This window comes from Scyliorhinus torazame, chromosome 6 (assembly GCF_047496885.1).
Source record: "Scyliorhinus torazame isolate Kashiwa2021f chromosome 6, sScyTor2.1, whole genome shotgun sequence".
Lineage (NCBI taxonomy): Eukaryota > Metazoa > Chordata > Chondrichthyes > Carcharhiniformes > Scyliorhinidae > Scyliorhinus > Scyliorhinus torazame.
In genome coordinates this window covers 198,373,343-198,394,115 of record NC_092712.1, presented here as the reverse complement: position 1 = coordinate 198,394,115, position 20,773 = coordinate 198,373,343, and the positions used below count along the sequence as shown (strand labels likewise).

The window sequence follows — 20,773 nt, the reverse complement described above, 5'->3', positions numbered from 1 at the left end:
TGAAAAAACAGCCATGTTTCCAAGTCAGGTTGATGATTTGGAAGGCAACTTTCAGATGGTCATGTTCCCATGCGCCTGCTGTACTCAACCTAGTGGATGGCAAAGTTTCCATATCATCTTTGGAGGGGGTGATTTCTGCTGCCAAATTGTGTATTGATCTCTCCGCATATTCCTGGGTTGGGATCTTTTGAATATTTGGATGAATAGCGACACCCATCTCATCTCTATCCTTGATTGTACTACCTCAAAACCAAATTACTGGGAAAACTGCAATCACGAGAATCATAGCTGATCAGAGTTCTGAACCAAAGCGTATCCCAGCACCACAAAAAGGGTTTCTCTCACAAACCGCACTTCTATATCAATCAACCCACTCTTCTGTACAAAATGGCGAAATATTCTACATTCACCAATTGGAACTGAAGTACAGATAAGCTATGATCTCATTCAGGATTTTTAAAAGTACGGGTCCAGACCCGCTCGTGGTTGTCGAGAGGATTGTGGAATGATTGGTCGCAGTGATCCTGATGAAGATGAATCATTTTGTTACAATGAAGAGACAGCCAGAGACACAAATGAGTAGAGTACCTACTGTCCTGGATTTCATAAGACTATACGATATAGGAGCAGAATTAGCTCATTCAGCCCGGGTCTGCTCTGCCATTTGATCATGGCAGATGTGTTCTCATCCCCTTATTAATCGAGAATCTATCTATCTCTGTCTGAAAGACACTCCGTGACTTAACTTCCACAGCCTTGTGGCAATGAGTTCCACAGCTTCACCACCCTCCAGCTGAAGAGGTTCCTCCTCATCTCAGTTTTAAACTATCGTCCCTTCAATCTGAGGCTGTGCCCTCGGGTTCTACTTTCTACACCTAGTGGAACCATCCTCTCCACGTTCACTCTATCTAGGCCTCAGTATTCTGAGAGTTTCAATGGGATTCCCCCCATATCTTTCTAAACTCCATCGGGTAGACTCAGATTCCACAACTGCTGCTCATATGACAAGGCTTCCTTCTGGGGTCATTCTTTTGAACCTCCTCTGGGCCCCCTCCATGCCAGCACATCCTTCCTTAGACACAGGGTCCAAAACTACTCACAATATTCCAAATGGGGTCTGACCAGAGCCACATGCAGCCTCAGCTGTATATCCCTGCTCTTGTATTCTAGCCCTCTTGAAATGAATGCTAACATTGCATTTGCCTTCCTAACTGCCACCTGAACCTGCATGTTCACCTTAAGAGAATCCTGAACTTGGACTCCTAAGATCCTTTGTGCTTCAGATTTCCAAAGCCTTTCCTCATTTAGATAATAATCTATGCCTCTATTCCTACCAAAGTACATAACCTCACTTTTCCACATTGTATTCCATCTGTCACTTCTTTGCTCACTCTCTTATTCTATCCAAGTCGTTCTGCAGCCTCCCTGCTTCCTTAACACTACGTGTCCGTCTACATATCTTTGTATAATTTGCAAACTTAGCAACAATGCCTTCAAACTCATTCTTCCAGATTGTTAATGTATATCGTGAATAGTTGTCGTCCCAACACTGACCCCTGCGGAACACCACTAGTCACTGGCTGGCATCCTGAAAAAGACCCCCTTTATCCCCACTCAGCAATCATCTATCCATACCAGCACCTTGCCCCTAACACCATGGACTCTTACCTTATTTAGCAGTCTCCTGTACAGCACCTTTTCAAAGGCCTTCTGGACATCCAAATAGATCACGTCGACTGGCTCTCTGTCTGACTTCCTCGTTATGTCCTCAAAGAATTCTAACAGGTTTGCCAGGCATGACTTCCTCTTGACCAAGCTGTGCTGGCTCAGACCTATTTTACTGTGCATTTCCAAGTACCGCAATCTCATCCTTAATAATGGACTCTAAAATCTTACCACTGACCGAAGTCAGGCTAATCGGCCTATGATTTTTGGGTCATCTGCCTCGCTCCCTTCTTAAACAGTGGTGTTACAGCACTGAAAAATTTACCCTGCAGTGATCTTTCAGCTCAGAGATAGATTCTCGATTAATAAGGGGATGAGAACACATCTGCCATGAACAAATGGCAGAGCAGACCCGGGCTGAATGAGCTAATTCTGCTCCTGTATCGTATAGTCTTATGAAATCCTGGACAGCAGGTACTCTACTCATGTGTGTCTCTGGCCATCTCATCATTGTAACAAAATGATTCATCTTCATCAGGATCACTGCGACTTTAAATTTTCCACCTCTCACCCGTGCCCCCTTGTAATTGACACTTCCACTCATTAGCCATTTCCAGTCCTCTGGGACCCTCCCTGACTCATGATTCCTGAAAGATCACCACCTCCACAATCTCCTCAGCTATCTCCTTCAGAACCCTGGGGTGTAGTTCATCTAGTGATTTATTCACCTTCTCCTTAGTGATGGCCACTACATTCAACTCTGGCTCTTGACTCTCAAAGTTCTGGTATACCACTGGTGTCTTCCACTGTGAAGACTGATGCAAAGTACATATTCAGTTCCTCAGTCATTTCTTTGTTCCTCATTATCACTTCTTCAGCCACATTTTCCAGTGGTCCTATGTCCATTCTTGCCTCTCTTTTACGTATCAATAGAAAACTTTTGCAACCCTTTTCTATTATTAGCTAGCTTAAGCTCAATTTCATCTTCCCTCGTTTTTTTTTAGTTGTCCTCTGCTTGCTTTTTTTAATAAACATTTTATGGAGGTATTTATGGTTTTATAACAGTAACAGAAGTGTACAATTATAAACAGTGCAAAAGCAGTCCTCTGCATGCTTTTAAAGGCTTCCCACTAATCCTTGCCACATTGTATACTTTTTCATTTGCTTTTATGCTGTCCCTGACTTCCCTTGTCAGCCATGGTTGCCTTGTCCTCCCATTAGCACGTTTCCTGCTCCTTGGGATGAATTTCTGTTGTGCCTCCCGAATAACCCCCAAAAACTCCTGCCGTTGATGTTCAACTGTCTTCCCTGCTAGGCGCCTCCTCCAAGCAACTCTGGCCACCTCCCTCATGTCTTTGTAGTTACCTTCACTCAATTGTAATACCGTCACATCAGATTCCAGCCCATCCCTCTCAAACTACAGGGTGAATTCTATCATACTGTGGTCACTGCCCCCTAAAGGTTCCTTCACCTTGAGTTCCCTAATCAAGTCTGCCTCATTACACAACCAAATGCAGAATTGCCTGTTCCCTGGTGGGCTCTGCCACAAGCTGCTCCAGAAAACCATCTCATAGACATTCCACAAATTCCTTTTCTCAGGATCCGCTAGCAATTTGATTTTCCCAGTCTACCCGAATATTGAAGCCCCCCATGATTATTGTAATATTGCCTTTCTTATATGCCTTCTCTATCTCCGGATTTATTTTCTGCCCCACATCCTGACTACTGCTAGGGCCTGTGTATAACTCCCATCAGGGTCTTTTTTCCTTTGCAATTCCTCAACTGTACCCACAGATTCTATCCCTTCCGACCCTATAATTGCTTCTTGCTATCAATTTTGTTTCATACTATTAAGGAAACCCAGCCCCCTCTCCATCTCCTATTGATAGGACACATATCCTTCAATATTAATCCCAGCCCCGATTCCCTTGCAGCCACATCATCTGTGTGCCACAACATCATACCCACCAATTTCAATGTGCTACAAGCTCATTTATGTTTAAGAGACTGCACGGATTTTGGAACATCCTCAGTCCTGCGTTGACCGCCCTCTTGTCATAGTTGTCTCGTTTTCTGCTGTGCCTGAAGTTAGATTTCCCCCTCCTTTCTATACTCTGTTCTATTACTTTACTAACCTCGCCTGAACCCCTCCCCCCCCCCCCCCCCCCCATACTAACCTCGCCTGAACCCCTCTCTCTCTTTCCCCCCCCCCCCCCCAACTATTTGATTCTGCTGGAGCTATTCAGGAGAGTCCAGGGGAGGGCTGAGCAGTATTAGGTTAGCTCCATAGAGCTCCAGGGCCTCTGGTTAACAGCCTACCAAGAAACTTAACTCGGGAACAAAGCAATATGATTTCTTGAGGTATGGTTTTGTCACTGCAAATAAGGATGCAAAGCCTGTGTGTGTTATACGCAAGGAAGTACTGGCAAATGAGAAGATAAGCTTCAGATTTTGAAAAAGTGATGGGTGTAAATTCCTTTTGAGGTTGAGATCCCCAAGTCAGATATTAACTTCTAGCCGATTCCAAGCCAACTCCAAATGAAAAGACTAAACTGCTGTACCTTACCTGTGACAGCACATTAAAAACATGCCAAAAGCTCATGAGGCTGTCAGCATTCTGCAGTAGCATCTCCAGGGGTATCCAGTATCGAGTAAAACAAGCATTTTATTGCTATTGCCCTTCACGGCGACCTATATGTGAGATGTTGGATTTTCCGTTACCACAGAGATGAACACAGCAAAAAGGAATTGGTTGAAGTCTACACCTGATAAGTGCATTGCCCTCTCCTCCCATGAACCTGATTGTAGTGAGGACCAAGCAGGTTCCCTATTTGCATTGAAATGGACATGGCGTGGGTCACGAAGGTTGGGAAAAGTGGGTCCCTGGAAAAATAAGTTTGAAAAACACTGATCAGATAAAATGACATAACAGACTCAAGTAGCAGAACAGTCTACTCCTTCACTAGCAGCCTTCCATTCATCACTAAGGGTCCACTATTCACTTCCTCATTTAAACTGGGATATTTAATCATAGCAAGGCTCAGAAAACATTCTGCAGGAATTCTCCTTAATGAACTCAGATTGAGTTGAAGTTGGAAGATTACAGAAAGGAATGGCTTTTTTCTGCAGAAGGAACCAGCCTTTTCAATTACAATCTAGTTTAAGACAGTCACTGTGGCCTGCAGAATCACTTCCTGAAGTCTTAATAATCCTTTCCAGAGGAACTACATGATTAAAGATATTTCTTTGTACTCAAATTCCAAGTATATTTTGCCTTCACGTCTCAAAATACTTTATACGATTCCTGGAACCAATGAAATGACAAAATACTGCCGCTGCCTGAATTCAGTCCAACAGCTCCTCATTAAAGATTTTCCAAATGCAAGCAAAAGAGAGAACAGAGTCTGCACCGACCCATTTAAGCCCTCACTTCCACCCTATCCTCCTAACCCAATAATCCCTCCTAACCTTTTTTTGACACTAAGGGCAATTTAACATGGCCAATCCACCTAACCTGCACGTCTTTGGACAGTGGGTGGAAACCGGAGCACCCGGAGGAAACCCACGCAGACACAGGGAGAACATGCAGACTCCGCACAGACAGTGAACCAAAATCGAACCTGGGACCCTGGCGCTGTGAAGTCACATTGCTAACCACTAGGCTGCCGTGCTGCCAAAAACATCCACACAACGGCTCCAAAACTCTCCTGCAGCCAAAAACAGTCGAGACTTACCTTAATGGAGGCAGAGCTCCTTTTGAATCGTGTTGGTTCAGGCTTTTTTCCTCCCATATTTTTGACAGGTTTTCCTGGGCATGAAGAATGACTGAATCAAACTCTCCCTGGCACCAATTTGACAAAACAGTCCAAGCACAAGTGCAGGGCCTTTATTAAAATATTTAATGACCCCAGCATTCATTTCAGGCAGCCATCAGGTACACCCAAGGAGTATATAAACAATTATGGCAATAGCTGCATTTTGTGCACCGTGGATCATCCTATCATGCGATTGGCATCTGGAATGCAAATTTAACTGATCAAAACACCATGATATTTCTACCCTCTTATCTTGTGCCTTTTCACCTTTTGGGGAAATAACTAGTCAATATTAAACCATCTGTTGCTTGAAAGTTGTCCATTGTTTTTGGCCTGTTTTATTTGCCAACTTTTATCTGGATTCAGTTCCCTTTCTTGCTTGCTGAAAAAAATTCTCCCAATCAAGTATCCTGAATATTTGGGTAATTCTTAATTTTTAATACTGAAACTAATCATTATGGTCACTGCATTAATTGCTATTCCCTCTATATTTACATTGCCAATTCACCCCATTTTTACCTACTTCTTCAGCAAATTACATGTTTTATCTTGTAAATGGAGACTTCTCTTATGCCTCTTATTGTCTCAAACTAAATCACTTTTGTCATGCTTTCATATTTCACAAGTCATTCTATAGTTGTATGGAAGGGAAATTAATGAGTTGCCAATTTAGAAGCATGGTGGGAAATGCTCGACTATAGTCAACACTGCTTTTTAGCGAAAATGCTGAAATATTCTGGGCTTGGCCTTATTATGAAAACACATTGTCCTCCGAAAGATAACAAAATGTGTACTCGAATTGTTTTTAGCCAAGGGCAAGAACATACGTACTACGTATTTCAGCTTACGTACTTTCCAAGGTCTATTTAATATAAGCATGGCTGTTTACTTCAAACTGTGATTTCAGACTATTAAACATTCTGTCGCAGTGCACTGGCTTTGCAGTTGGAACACTCTCCGCAAATATTTTTGTGTAAATAAATTTCCTTAAAATCGAACCTCAAGGAATTTGTCTTTATTATGATTGAGACTATTTAGTTCATGGTTCAAGTGTTCTAGAATATAACTCAGTTTGAGGAAGTTTTAACTGTAGAAAATTGGGATTTCTGGTTGAGAAACTGATGAGCTACCATATGGTGAATGTAATTCAAATAAGTTTAGAATTTGTTACACTTAAACGGTTGGGGTATTGTCAACTTAAGAGGTTAACAGTTTGAAACACAAGATCATAAAATAGCAGGTGGGCTTACTTAGCTAAAGAAGTGGAGACAAAACATCTGCAATAATTTTAGTAAAGGCAACCCAGAGAGATGTTTTTGTTTTGGGTTTTAATTGCAGCTTGGACCTGGTATGTGCAGTTTGGCTACCTTCTCTCAATGAGCTGCAAAGTAAATGCCAGTTAGTTAGTTCTGCACTGTAAGCAAAGAAAGCTAACGTCATAATTTGCTGCATGGAACGCAGGTGGGGCTTAAGGTCAGTGTGGATTCCATGAGGGAAAAGAAGATGGAACATTAATACTAATGGAAGAATCTACAGTAATCCTCAAACAGGCAATTGAGTGGCAATAGAAAACAACCAGCAGATTAGCTTGGGAATATTGAGAAACTAACCACGACAAGGGATTGAGGGATCCACAATCAAGAAACAGTAAATTAAGGTTCGACTCCAGAGGATGGCTCAAACTGGGGAGAATTCGTTTCCAGAAGATTGCGGCTATGTTTGAATGTCCCCTACGGAAATAACTGACTTTAGGATGTTGTAATATACAAGAGAATTCTTGGGGGTTGGCAAAGTAAATAAGATGTAAACCTAAGTGCATGACATATGCGTGTATTAGCGATAGTGTTTGCTTATTTTGTTCCATCTACAATAACATTTATGCTTCTATAAAAACAAGAAATATTGTGGCATAGTTCTATTGGTTAAATCACTGTGTATTCGGGTTTTGTTTAGTGATTAACAGTCTCTAACTGTATCACAACACTTCTCCTTGGGATTTTCTCTGCTCCTGCGGAGGTTACTTAAGTCATCCATGTTGGGACTGAAGTCAAATGTGCCAGAGCTGGGAAGAATAGAAGATTTCCTTCACTAAAAGAATAGTGAAACAGTTGATTCTTATGACAATCTAACAGCATCATGGTCATTTATTACTAATACCAAATTTTTATTTCTTATTAACCGAATTCAAATTCTCAAAATGCCATAGTGAACTTTTACATCACCACTGCTCTACTGTTGGGCAGTCCAATGTTTCTCCAGGATAACCATTCTTTTGATTTATTACCAGAAGCAAAATATTGCATTTTGCACCATCCCCTCTCTTGTGCTATACAAAATCTTAGAACATCATTACCATCCCAGCTCCCTTTTTCCACACACGATCTCTCCTCAAAACTTGGAAACCAACACCGCTCAGCTCCCTGGCCTAGCCATATTTCTGGTAAACACTATATTATCTTATAAAAATGTGCACATGAAATTCAAATTTTATTCGTAATACTTTTACGTTGTATGTGTATATACTATACACACACACACACACACACACACACTCACTTTGATCCTTGTCCCAACTTGTTCTTGGTAAATTTCTTGTTTTTCTTATATCTTTTCTATATATCTCAATCGGTCTGCTCCCCACCATTATCAGTTTAAACATTCACCCATAGCAATGGCTACTCACCCAATGGGGACAAAGTTTCAGACCTGCTCAGAATAAACGTGTCCATCCTGCACAAGCTAATATCCCAATGGCCCAGAAATATGAATCCTTCCCTGCTGCATCATCTTTCCTTTTCTTATTTATCTAATTAGGGTATCACATTGCAAATAATCTAAAGATCAGGTTGTTGAGTATTATCTCCTAATTGCTGAGATTACTTTATGGACTCTGATTAATTCAAACAACCGCAATCTAACCATTTTCCTTTCCTGTCCAAAATAATTTGTACTCAACTCATGATATTATAATACTTTCAAATCAGATCATTAATGAACACGCATTAAGTAGCTATTTGTTTACACCCAAGACCATAAGACACAGGAGCAGAATTAGGCCATTCAGCCCATCAAGTCTGCTCCCCCGTTAAATCCTGGCTGAAATGTTTCTCATCCCCATTCTCCTGCCTTTTCCCCATAACCCCCAATCCCCTTATTAATCGACCCTATCAATCTCTAAATGCACAAGACTATTGAATGCAAATTTCATAAACCCACTCTGAGCTTGGATGTTAACTGCATACATGTTAACAACTGCAATTTATTTGCCTTACTCTCCCTCCAGCAGAAGACAGTCGTTCTAACTTAGTTAACCAGCTTATTTAGCTTATTTGTTTTAAGCGTTAAGGGGAAAGAAATGTGACAAATGCATATTCGCATACCAAGTTGAGAATCCTGGATTCTCATCTAAACTATACCTAGGAGGGGGGGCAGGGGCGGAGACAAGAAGAAAAACATATAAACACCAAGACAGAAAACAGCACTTCAGATTAAATATAAAAAGAACAACTTTACAATTTAAAAAAAGATTAACAAATATGCCTCACCACAACAAACTCATCCATGACATAATCACCAGCACAATTCGTTTTTGACAAAATATTTTAAAGTAACTGTAGCTAAACTGAACATCCTCATCTCAATCACACATTCAAAATATGCTTAATATCACCACAACTAAACAAACAAAATACAAATACTGGAATTCTTGAAATACTAAAATATTTCTCTGTGTAAACTTTATAGGAAGAGTGAAAGCTTTCCATTTCCTCCTTTCACTTGTTTCCATGTTTCAGGTCAATTATTTAAAGGTCTAGCAATGGGCAATAAGTTACATAACAGTTCTATTAGCAACAGAGAATGTACAAAAGGTTCATGTTATAACAAATCAACAGTTGCAAAACCTTTCTAAAAAGATAAAAAGAAAAAAAATCAGCAGGAACAGTCTGATCTGGCAAAAGATATTAGGGCACTCAGTGAGGCCCAAAGATGGTCTAATAACCTTGATAAATTGATTATCAGGATACAAGTTCTAATATTCTGCTTTGCCTTCATCTGAATGGAGTCAGCTAAAAAGAGCAAGTTGATGGAAAACAGATAAAGCTACAGGCTATCCCATTCCATTTTAGAAGTCCAAACTGCACTAAAAACTAACAAAAATTACTTAAAGAGTGGGGTCCATTAGAGAGGTAGCTGTACGCCAGTCCTGACTGAAGAAATAGATCTATGTTTTAAATTAACTCAGAAACTATAGTCTATGGGGAAGCTTACACATTAATAAAATGTAGAACCAATCGTAGCAATAAAATAGCAACTTCAGCCTTCATGCAACGTTAAGGGCCTCACAACCACACTGCCAATCAACTTGCGAAGTTGTGTGGAGACTAAGGTCAGGATTTTCCGCACCCCCACCCGCCCACAATGGGTTTTCCCATAGCTCTTGGGGCGTGCCATAGGTCGCCGCAGGATCTTCCAGCTCCGCCAAAGTCTACTGGCTTTTGCATAGCTCGTCCACCCCGCCGCCAGGAACCCACCACTGGTGGGGATGGGCCAACTTCAGTGTAACCAGAAGATCCCACCGGTGGGATTCGGCACGCACCGAGGCCCAGTTTATAATCCTACAGGGAGCTGCTGCAGAAAATGATGAATTAAATGGAAGATCAGATTGGTAACAGCATCTAGTACAGGCCATAAAAGATTCATTGTTGTGATATACAGTATCAGATATTTTGGGCGGGGTGGTGGTAATAACACAAGTAATTTAAACAACGAGGGGGGTTGGAAAGCTCTGGTTTTAATTTTAGTGCTGCAAGGGCACAAATGGCCAACTGTATTTCACATTACATGTGAGGAAATCCTGGATCGTAATTGTGAAAATTATTATAGTAATAAAGAAACTCAGTATACACTGTGGGAATGAAGACCTAGGTTCAGATCTCACATGATTTTCACTTCCAGGCAAACATCTAGATGTCATAATTTTTGATCAAGCTACCCAGCATAGATCCAAGTAAAATGGAGAATTTAAACTCGCCTGGGATTGATGTTAATAACTTTTACTGGGTAACCACAATAGGAATAACATGCATGTGGAAATGGGAGCAGTCACTCACCTCTCAGTCTGGCCGATGCTTTTGTGCAGGAAGCTGGCACAAGTGGGGCCCTGGTGGGAACTCAGGCTGCTGCTGTGGTTGCACCCCATTCAATGACTCACCTCACTGAAAACTGTCCCCGACAAAATTCAGTGGAGGGCTCAGAGAGCTGTTTTAGCCACTGTGGAAGCTATTGGCTGGCTTGGTGATGACTTCTCAGTGCATTTTCTAACGAGCACAAGAGGCGCTTGTAAAACACCTCGGGGCATTTTACTACGTTAAAAGTGCTAGATAAAGGAAGTTGTTAATAATAATAATCGCTTATTGCCACAAGTAGGCTTCAATGAAGTTACTGTGAAAAGCTTCTAGTCGCCTGTTCGGGGAGGCCGGTACGGGAATTGAACCCGCTCTGCTGGCCTTGTTCTGCATTACAAGCCACCTGTTCAGCCCACTGTGCTAAACCAACCCCTTTTGTTGTTGACAAAAGAGGGATAAATGAATGATACATCCCTACCATAGTAAAGATAATCAGCCGGGTAACTTGGTACACTTGAGTATGTACCAGTCTGTGTCTCTTTCAATTACTTTTGCAGCAGGAAATACCCAAACCCAACTTAAAGCTGAATGATGCAGTGCAAAGCTGGAATGTAAAAAGATAAAATTCCAGGTTGGCTGGATGGGGCCGCTGATATCAAGTTTTTAGCTTCTTTTCAAATGTGTAATGACACTATACACTTTAGGAATAGACTGAAGTTTTATGCTGACCCTTTCAACAATGCAGTATAGCCATATTTAACTCCTGAAGACCATATTCCATTACTCTATATCTATTACAGAAACAGTACATTATACATCATGCTGGTGCAAAGCTTCTGTCAAAATGTACAGTGCAGGCTTAGTTAACAAGTTACAGCTTTGGAATATGAGAAAAGAAACTTCACTTTGCATCAAAATGCTTAGAACTTGAACATGTGTCTTTAAACTAGGTATTTCAAGGCCAAAATTAAAAGAAATGGAAAAAAGGTTTTCCTTGCAACTTACTGTCCTTCACTTGATATGTATGGATACAAAGACCATTTGTAAAAAGTTAGAAAAATTAAAATAAATTACATTTATAAGAACACTTTCCCTTCAGTTATTTATATAAAAAGCCAAAATAGTGTACTATAAACAGAACCTACAAAGAATATAAAGGCATGAGATACAACAGAGCTTCCCTGCCTCTGCATCTGTTCTGCCAAATTTAACATTGTTATTTAATTTGTTTTTTTACTTATTCACACATCAAAATATGGTTTAATCTTCATTTACTAGTACACCCAATTGACTGGGACCCACTGTGGTTCTATAAAGAGCTTCTCTATTGCAGTCTGTAACTTCTGAAAAGCTTTGTCCAAGTTATCATTGACAATAGTCAAATCAAAGTAGTGGCTGTACGCTCGTTGAATTCGAGCACTTTCATCAACTGTCTTTTTCAAATCTGTATCCTGTAGAAAAATAAATAGAAAATTGACACACAGAGAACAAATGATTTATATATTAACATTTTAACTGAGTTAAGATATAGGAGCAGAATTAAGCCATTTGGCTCATCGCGTCTGCTCCTCAGAGCTACGGCTCTGCATGAGAATCGATTGGATGAAAAGGCATGGATAAAGACAGGAAACTGAGGCAAAAACATGCAGCACAACTCAATAACTAATAAATTGTTAAAACTAGCTGGTGATTAGAAAGTTAACACAAAGTACCTTGTTGCTATATTATTCGTGTTACTTCACAATAGATTGCAATCAATGTAATTAGAGTATTTTCCAGTTCAGCCAAAAATGTGAAAATATTTAATAATCAAATAATTAAGACCAGTATTCTAGAATTCAAAGCGGTGAAAATTTAAGGGCTCCTTACTGTCAGAAGTTTAGTTGTAATTCCAGCATCAATGACAGCTTTGTGCATGGCACGTAGTGTTTCTAATTCGGGAGCAGCGACAAACACAATATACGGCATAAATTCAGCTGTCCTCAGTATCTTCAGTGCCTGTAAGACATAGATACTAAGCAACGATGTACTGGCAGCAGGGCATAAATATTGAAAACACACCAGAAGACAGATAGTAAAGCATAAATCAGTGGCATCAGAGTCACACGCACCAGAGAGCCCCACTCTAAATGCCCTGATTTTGCCAAATTAGCCGATGTCAAGTGATATATGTGGCAAGAAGGGGAACACAATTTGCTTCAAAATCCCTGTACTAGGGAAAATGGTGGAGGCGAAGAGGGAAAAGAAAATCAAGCAAGGATTTTGTTCTGAATTGCTACCCAGGAGAACAGAATCTACATCAACTGTGATTGATGCCTTTCATTTTCAAACAACCTGTCAGTGTTCATTGGTAGACTTTCACATGAAGAGTACCTTTTGGAGAGGTACTAGTGCCAATAAAAAAAAAAAAACTTGAGTAGCAATGTCTTCAGGAGGGAAGAAAAGGGAAGATCAAAAAACAGTGAAGCACCAAATTGTGGAAAGGTCATTCTGCCGCACCAATTCCACTTCCGTCTACATAGTTTCTTCCCTTTTGTTCATGAGCTGCCTGCAACACATTCCAATTCTAAAGGAAAATTCTGAAACAGTTTCTCCCGAAGCATAAGCAAAATAACAGAATTTCTAACCAATGTTACAAATACTCTACCTTGAAAACGCCCTTAATAGAATATTTTCTCTTCAGATTTGTTATTGAATCTATTAATTATAATTCAAAAGAACACAACTGGCTGAATCTGTATGAGCAGAACATCTGATTAATGCAGACAGAAAGGAAAAGTCGAACTGCTAAACTAAGGGAGGTTGCAGTTTGGACGTCCTATTGAGATGTTGATTTTGCATCAAGAATAGGAGGACACAACAGAAGATGCTGCAAAAAGATTCTTAAAATTCTAAAATGTAATTGTACTATGCTAAATTAAAATTCCTGGATTTTACTAAGCAGCCCCCATACTATGCAATTATTCTTGTCACCAAATATGTCTCTACCTGTGGATTAATATCCAAAATGCACATTCGTTCTGTACTAACAACTTCATGGATTGAATCAATCTTTGTCCCATAGAGATTTCCTTCATACTCCCCATGTTCCAGGTATCTGCTGCCCTTTATGTCCATTTCCATTTCCACCCTTGACACAAATCTGTAGGCGTGTCCATCCAGTTCATCATCTCTTGGTTTTCTTGAAGTAACTGCAATAAATAAAGGAATAAAACAAACATTTTAAAATTCTTGAAACCATGTTTTCTAACTTTTTTTCAGTGGGAACTTTTGACATGTATCTATATTTATAGACTACTTTTAACTATAAATATTGATTATTCCTAAATCTGCCAGAGATGGAAAGAAAGGAAAATTATCAAAATGGTTCCACCTTTAACAGTCCTATAACCACCTAACCTCAAAACATTTTTCACGGCCGTATAACTGACGTGGGAGCTTATTTAGACTTCTTGATCAATATTATCTGGAGATAATGATTTCAGCTACTTTTCCCCTTGCTTCAGTCCGCTAGGCTGGCTCTCTACAAGAGTAATTCAGCTAGTCCCACTCCCCTCCCTTTTCATGCAATTTTCTCTTCTCGGGTCCTATCCTATTCAGCTTCAAATTCCTAGGTCTGCACATCACCAACAATCTGTCCTGTTCCACCCACGTTGACGCTATGACCAAGAAAGCACAACAGCGCATATATTTCCTCAGGAAACAAAGGAAATCCGGCATGTCCACATTGATTCTTACCAATTTTTACAGACGCATCATAAAAAGCATCCTATCTGGCGGCATCACAGCCTGGTATGGCAACTGCTCGGCTCACGAACGGAAGAAACTACAGAGAGTCGTGAACACAACCCAGTCCATCACGCAAAACTACCTCCTATCCATTGACTCTGTCTGCACCTCCCACTGCCTTGGGAAAGTGGGCAGCAAAATCAAAGACCCCTCCCACCGGGTTATTCGCTCTTCCAACCTCTTCCATTGGGCAGGAGAAACAAAAGTCCGAGAACATGCACTAACAAAAATAGCTTCTTCCTCATTGTTACCAGACTACTGAATGACCTTCGTATGGATGGAACTGATCTTTTCACACATCTTAATGGATGGAACTGATCTCTTCACACATCTTCTCTGCTAAGTAGTACTACACTCTGTATGCTTCACCTGATGCCTCTGCCTATGTATCTACATTGTATATTTATTGTATGTCCTATGTTTTTTCATGTATGGGACTATCTGTCTGGACTGTACGCAATCATTTTCACTGTGCCACAGTCCACGCGACAATAAATCAAATCCAACTCCAAGTTCCTTTCCAAATGTCATGATTCAATCTGCCTCCATCACACGGAGGTAGTACATTCCAGATCCTTTACGGAATAAAAATATTTTGTCATAGGTCAGCATTGGCTTAATTATTTTGTCGATTACCTTAATATCGGCACCCCCTGGTTCTTGGGCCCTTCTGTCAGTGGGAACAGTTTCTCCCTATTTACTCTGTCTAGGCCCCTCGTGATTTTGATTACGTATATCAAATCTCTTCTCAACCTGCTCTTCTCCAAGTAGAACAACCCCAGATTTTCCAATCTATCCTCATCCATGGAACCATTCTCGTAAATCCAAACGAGTACTCCAGATCAGAGTCACAGAGTACAAAAGGGAGCAATAAAGAACTACTTACCAAACATGGATTCCCTATGCCCTTTCAACCCCTTTACAACGTGCCCAAGGACTCCCTGTTCATGCACCCACTTTGGTACTGTACCCATTATTTTATATCCCCTCTTCTCACTCTTCTGACCAAAATATATCACCACATTTCTTTTGGAACATTTTAATGTTAAGAGACGAAGATTACTGCGGATGCTGAATCCGAAACAAAACATTAAATGCTGGAAAATCTCAGCAGGTCTTGTCATAATATACACCAGTATATCATGGTGCAGACACACACACACTGATGGACACGCAGTGGGACCAATCAACACACACAACACCGCAGCCAATCACCAGTTAGAGCACACGCACTATAAATACAGGGGGCATCAGAGTTCCCGCTCATTCGAGCTGCAGCTTCCTAGTAGGACAGAGCTCACAGCCTGCAGCACAGATCTTCACCATGTGCTGAGTGCATAGACTGGTTAGGACAAGGCATAGGTCTTTAGTTCAATCTAGTATCGTGTTAACCCACAGTGAAAGTATGTTAAACAATTTCTGATTTATTAAAATAGTGTTGCACTATTTTAAGTGTTGGTGGCCTGTACGTGTTCCACGGATCCAGTGCGCCCAACACAACATGATACCAGGAGTGAGGGATATTAGCATTTCTTAGACCTACCTGTAAGTGATCTGCCTTCCGCCAGCATGCCGTCATCCTGCAACATGGACAACATCTGTCCGCCGCCGCCGCTACGCATCGCCGGTAACCTAGGGGCCAACTGGAAGATATTCAAACAACGCTTCCAGCTCTTCCTTGAGGCCACAGACCAGGAGGATGCCTCGAATACCAGGAAGATTGCTCTCTTCAATCCACGGCCGGGGACCATGCCATCCACATTTTCAATTCTCTCACCTTTGCGGATGATGAAGATAAAACAAAGTTCAAGACGGTCCTCCTCAAGTTTGACACTCACTGCAGCGTAGAGGTGAATGTAAGTTTTGAGCGTTATGTGTTGCAACAGCGTTTGCAGGGCAAAGATGAACCTTTCCAGTCCTTTCTCACTCACCTCCGCATCCTTGCGCAGTCCTGTAGCTACGGCCCACCTCCGACTCCATGATACGCGACCAGATCGTTTTCGGTGTTCAGTCGGACCCCCCTACGACAGCAGCTCCTCAAGGTAAAGCAGCTCACCCGAGCGACCGCCATAGAGACCTGCGTCCTACACGAAAACGCCACGAGTCGGTATTCCCACATCCAAACAGCTGAAACGGCGCAGCAAGGTCCCCACGAGGCGGAACGGGTCCAAGCAATCGAACAACTCCAGGGCCTCAGCCTGGATGAGGGCGGCCATTTTGCGTGCTTGTGCGCACCAAACGAGGGGACGGCGACGTTGACGAACGTAATGCGCAGACGCGCACCACATACGAACGTAATGTGCAGACACGCACCACATACGACCGCACCGTGCATGCACGGTGGCGCAGCGAACGTGCTGACGCTACGACGTGCAGCAACTATGGCTCCGCCCATTTACAACGGCAATGCCCTGCCAAATCTCGACAATGCCTGAGATGTGGCAAACTTGGCCACTATGCTGCCTTATGCCGAGCAGTTCAGCCTGTCAACTCGTATGGCTTCAGCCAGCCTCGCAGGGATTTCCGGGCCATTCAACCCACGGTCACCGAGTCCGATGCGGACCTACCACACAACATTGACACCGAGGACCCGAAGGCGCCTTTTCGAGTTGGTATCGTGACAAAAAACAGGGCGTTCCCGAAGCAAAGACACCAGCCGCTGTCGGTATACAGCATCGATCCAGACAATGAGTGGTGTGCCACCCTGACGGTCAACCGGTCCCAAATACGATTCCCCCTGGTCACTGGTGCCTCCGCCAATCTCATTGCGCAGTCTGACCTCCAACGCCTTCGTGTCAAACCAGCCATCCTTCCATCAGCCTGCCAGCTATTGGATTACAATGGCAATGCCATTGATGCCAGCGGCTCGTGCCAACTTGAAGTGACGCACAGGTCACGCAAAGCCATCCTTCCTTTTGAAATTGTGGGCTCTTCGAAAGCCTCACTGCTTGGCGTGCAGGCTTGCAAGCTGTTAAACCTATTTCAGAGAGTTCACTCTCTCTCTCCTGATGACATGTCTGCCTTTCAGGACATCGATTCCAGGGCGCAACTCAACACCATCATCAACCAGCACCATGACGTCTTCGAGGGCATGGGCACGCTCCCATACACCTACAAGATCTTATTGAAACATAATGCCACGCCTGTGGTGCAAGCACCTCGCAGGGTCCCAGCACCCCTTAAGGACCTCCTCAAGCAGCAGCTGCAGGACCTCCAGGACCAAGTAGTGATTTCCAGAGTCACGGAACCAACCGACTGGGTCAGTTCCATGGTATGTGTAAAAAACATTCCGGCGAATTGAGAATTTACATTGAGCCCAAGGATCTAAATCGGAGGGAGTATTATCCAATTCCCAAGCGCGAAGAGCTCACATGAGAGATGGCTCGCGCCAAGCTCTTCACCAAACTCGACACCTCAAAAGGATTCTGGCAAATCCAGCTCGACAAATCCTGCAGGAAACTGCACATTTAATACCCCCTTTGGCAGATATTGTTAGAACAGGATGCCGTTTGGGATCATATCTGCTTCAGAAGTGTTCCATAGGATTATGGAGTAAATGATGGAAGGCATTGAAGGTGTTCGCGTCTATGTCGACGACATAATCATTTGGTCCACCACCCCGCAGGAGCATGTCAGTCACCTCCAGCGCGTATTCAAACGTATACGTGAGCATGGCCTCCGCCTCAACAGGGCCAAATGCTTTTTTGGTCAGACGGAACTCAAGTTCCTTGGGGACCACATCTCCCAGTTGGGTGTGCGGCCGGATGCGGACAAGGTAGCTGCTATCACAGCTATGAAAACGCCAGAGGACAAGAAGGCGGTCCTCCGATTTCTGGGCATGGTCAATTTTTTAGGGACGTTCATCCCTAACCTCGCCTCTCATACTACGGCTCTCAGGAACCTGGTCAGGAAGGCGACAGACTTCCAATGGCTTCCTGCCCACGAGCACGAATGGGGAGAACCCAAAACAAAACTCACCACGGCCCCGGTCTTAGCTTTCCTTGATCCAGCAAAGGAGACCAAAATTTCGACCGATGCCAGCCAATCCGGCATTGGGGCAGTGCTCCTTCAACATGATGAGGCCTCATCATGGGGCCCCGTTGCATATGTGTCACGTGCCATGACCCCCACGGAGCAGATAGAAAAGGAGTGCCTGGGCCTTCTGACTGGTGTGGTGAAGTTTCGCGATTATGTATACGGACTTCCTCAATTCACCGTCGAGAACGACCATCGCCCGCTGGTCAATATAATACAGAAAAACTTGAACGACATGACGCCTCACCTCCAGCGTATTCTTCTCAAGCTCCGGCAATATGACTTCCAGCTGGTATACATCCCAGGCAAAGACCTCATCATTGCTGATGCTCTCTCCAGGGCAGTCAACACTCCATGTGACCCAGCGGGATTTGTCTGCCAGGTTGACGCCCATGTGGCATTCACGGTCTCCAATCTACCTTCCACGGATGAACCCCTCGTCCAAATTTGCCGCAAGACGGTGGCTGACCCTTTGCTACAGCTTGTCATGCGCCACCTAACAGACGGGTGGCTCAAGGGCCAATGCCCTCAGTTCTATAATGTCAGAGATGATCTGGCGGTAGTAGATGGGGTTCTTCTAAAACTGGACCGCATTGTCATCCCACATAGCATGCGCCAGCTCGTCCTGGAACAGCTACACGAGGGCCACCTTGGCGTGGAAAAGTGCCGCCGACGGGCCCGAGAGTGTGTACTGGCCCAGCATTAATGAAGACATAGCCAACACAGTGCTCAACTGCTCCACTTGTCTGCGCTTCCAGCCAGTCCAACCACGTGAGACCCTGCAGCCCCATGTGTTGGTCACGTCACCATGGACCAAGGTGGGCATCGACCTGTTCCACGCATTAGGTAGAGACTATGTCCTGATCGTGGACTACTTTTCAAATTGCCCGGAGGTGATACGGTTGCACGATATCACCTCGTCTGCAGTCATTCGTGCCTGTCAGGAAACCTTTGCTTGACACGGCATCCCGCTCACGGTTATGTCGGACAATGGCCCCTGCTTCGCCAGCCAGGAATGGTCCAACTTTGCCAGGCGGTACAATTTTGCCCATGTGACATCCAGTCTTCTGTACTCCCAATCCAATGGCAAAGCGGAGAAGGGAGTCCATATAGACAAACGGCTCCTCTGCAAGGCTGCCGGTGCGGGATCAGACTTCTACCTCGCCCTGCTGGCCTATCTCTTCGCCCCACTGTCCACTGGCCTGTCGCCAGCCCAGTTGCTCATGGGTCGTACCCGGAGGACGACGGTGCCGTCCATTCATGTCCCAGACCTCGACCACGTTCCGGTCCTTCGCCGGATGCAGCTGTCTCGTGCACAGCACAAGGCGGCTCATGACTCCCGTGCTTTGGCTCCAGATGACAACGTCCGCATCCATCTTCCGGATGCTGGCTGGTCTGCAACCGCTGTTGTCCTTCGGCAGGTGGCCCCCCGCTCGTTCCTGGTTCGTCTACCGGATGGCTCCATTCTGCGCCGCAATCGACGCGTCCTTCGTCTCGTTCCACGCTCGCTACGTGATCCTCCACTGTTGCCTCGCCCTCCTGCCGATCCTGCCATGGACGATGCAGAGATCCCTGTCACTCTGCATCCCCCGGACTCTGACGCAGTCCAGCCCGCTCCTGAACCGGCGGCTCCCGACCCACCCTGGAGGCGGTCAACCAGAATTCGTCGCCCACCTCAGAGACTTAATTTATGAACTTTGCGGACATATAGACTTTCTGAATTGTTTTGTTGCTTTGTTTGATCGTTTACCTGGTTTGTATATAGTGTTCATCTCGTTATTCTTGTTGCATACTGTTTCTCTGCACCAGGCACCTTCCCATGTAAATTGCTTAGTTCTCATGAACATAGTCCTGTAAATAGGTCTCTCACACTCCACACTTAGTTAGGAACATTCTCACCATACACTATTTATTGCCGCACATATACATTCTTTTATAAAAAGGTGGGGGGGGGATGTCATAATATACACCAGTATACCATGGTGCAGACACACACACTGATGGACACGCAGTGGGACCAATCAACACACACAACACCTCAGCCAATCACCAGTTAGAGCACACGCACTATAAAGACAGGGGGCATCAGAGTTCCCGCTCATTCGAGCTGCAGCTTCCTAGTAGGATAGAGCTCAAAGCCTGCAGCACAGATCTTCACCATGTGCTGAGTGCATAGACTGGTTAGGACACGGCATAGGTCTTTAGTTCAATCTAACATCGTGTTAACCCACAGTGAAAGTATATTAAACAATTTCTGACTTAATACAGTAGTGTTGCACTATTTTAAGTGTTGGTGGCCTGTATGTGTTCCACGGATCCAGAGCGCCCAACATGACAGGTCTG

The 20,773-nt window shown here is 43.6% G+C and overlaps 1 protein-coding gene across 7 annotated transcripts in view; it reads right to left on the bottom strand.

Moving 5' to 3' along the window:
* Nucleotides 1–8,968: 8,968 nt before the first annotated feature.
* The window catches only part of LOC140425220 (protein PALS2-like), a 173,179-nt gene continuing 161,374 nt past the window's right edge, over nucleotides 8,969–20,773 (bottom strand). For all 7 annotated transcript variants that reach the window (XM_072509272.1, XM_072509273.1, XM_072509270.1 and 4 more), the window contains exons 10-12: nucleotides 13,595–13,797; nucleotides 12,476–12,604; nucleotides 8,969–12,057 (exon numbers count right to left, since the gene is read on the bottom strand). In XM_072509272.1, coding sequence (XP_072365373.1) covers nucleotides 11,881–12,057; nucleotides 12,476–12,604; nucleotides 13,595–13,797 — 509 coding nt within the window. In that variant the 3' untranslated portion in view covers nucleotides 8,969–11,880. The remainder of the gene's footprint in view (nucleotides 12,058–12,475; nucleotides 12,605–13,594; nucleotides 13,798–20,773) is intronic.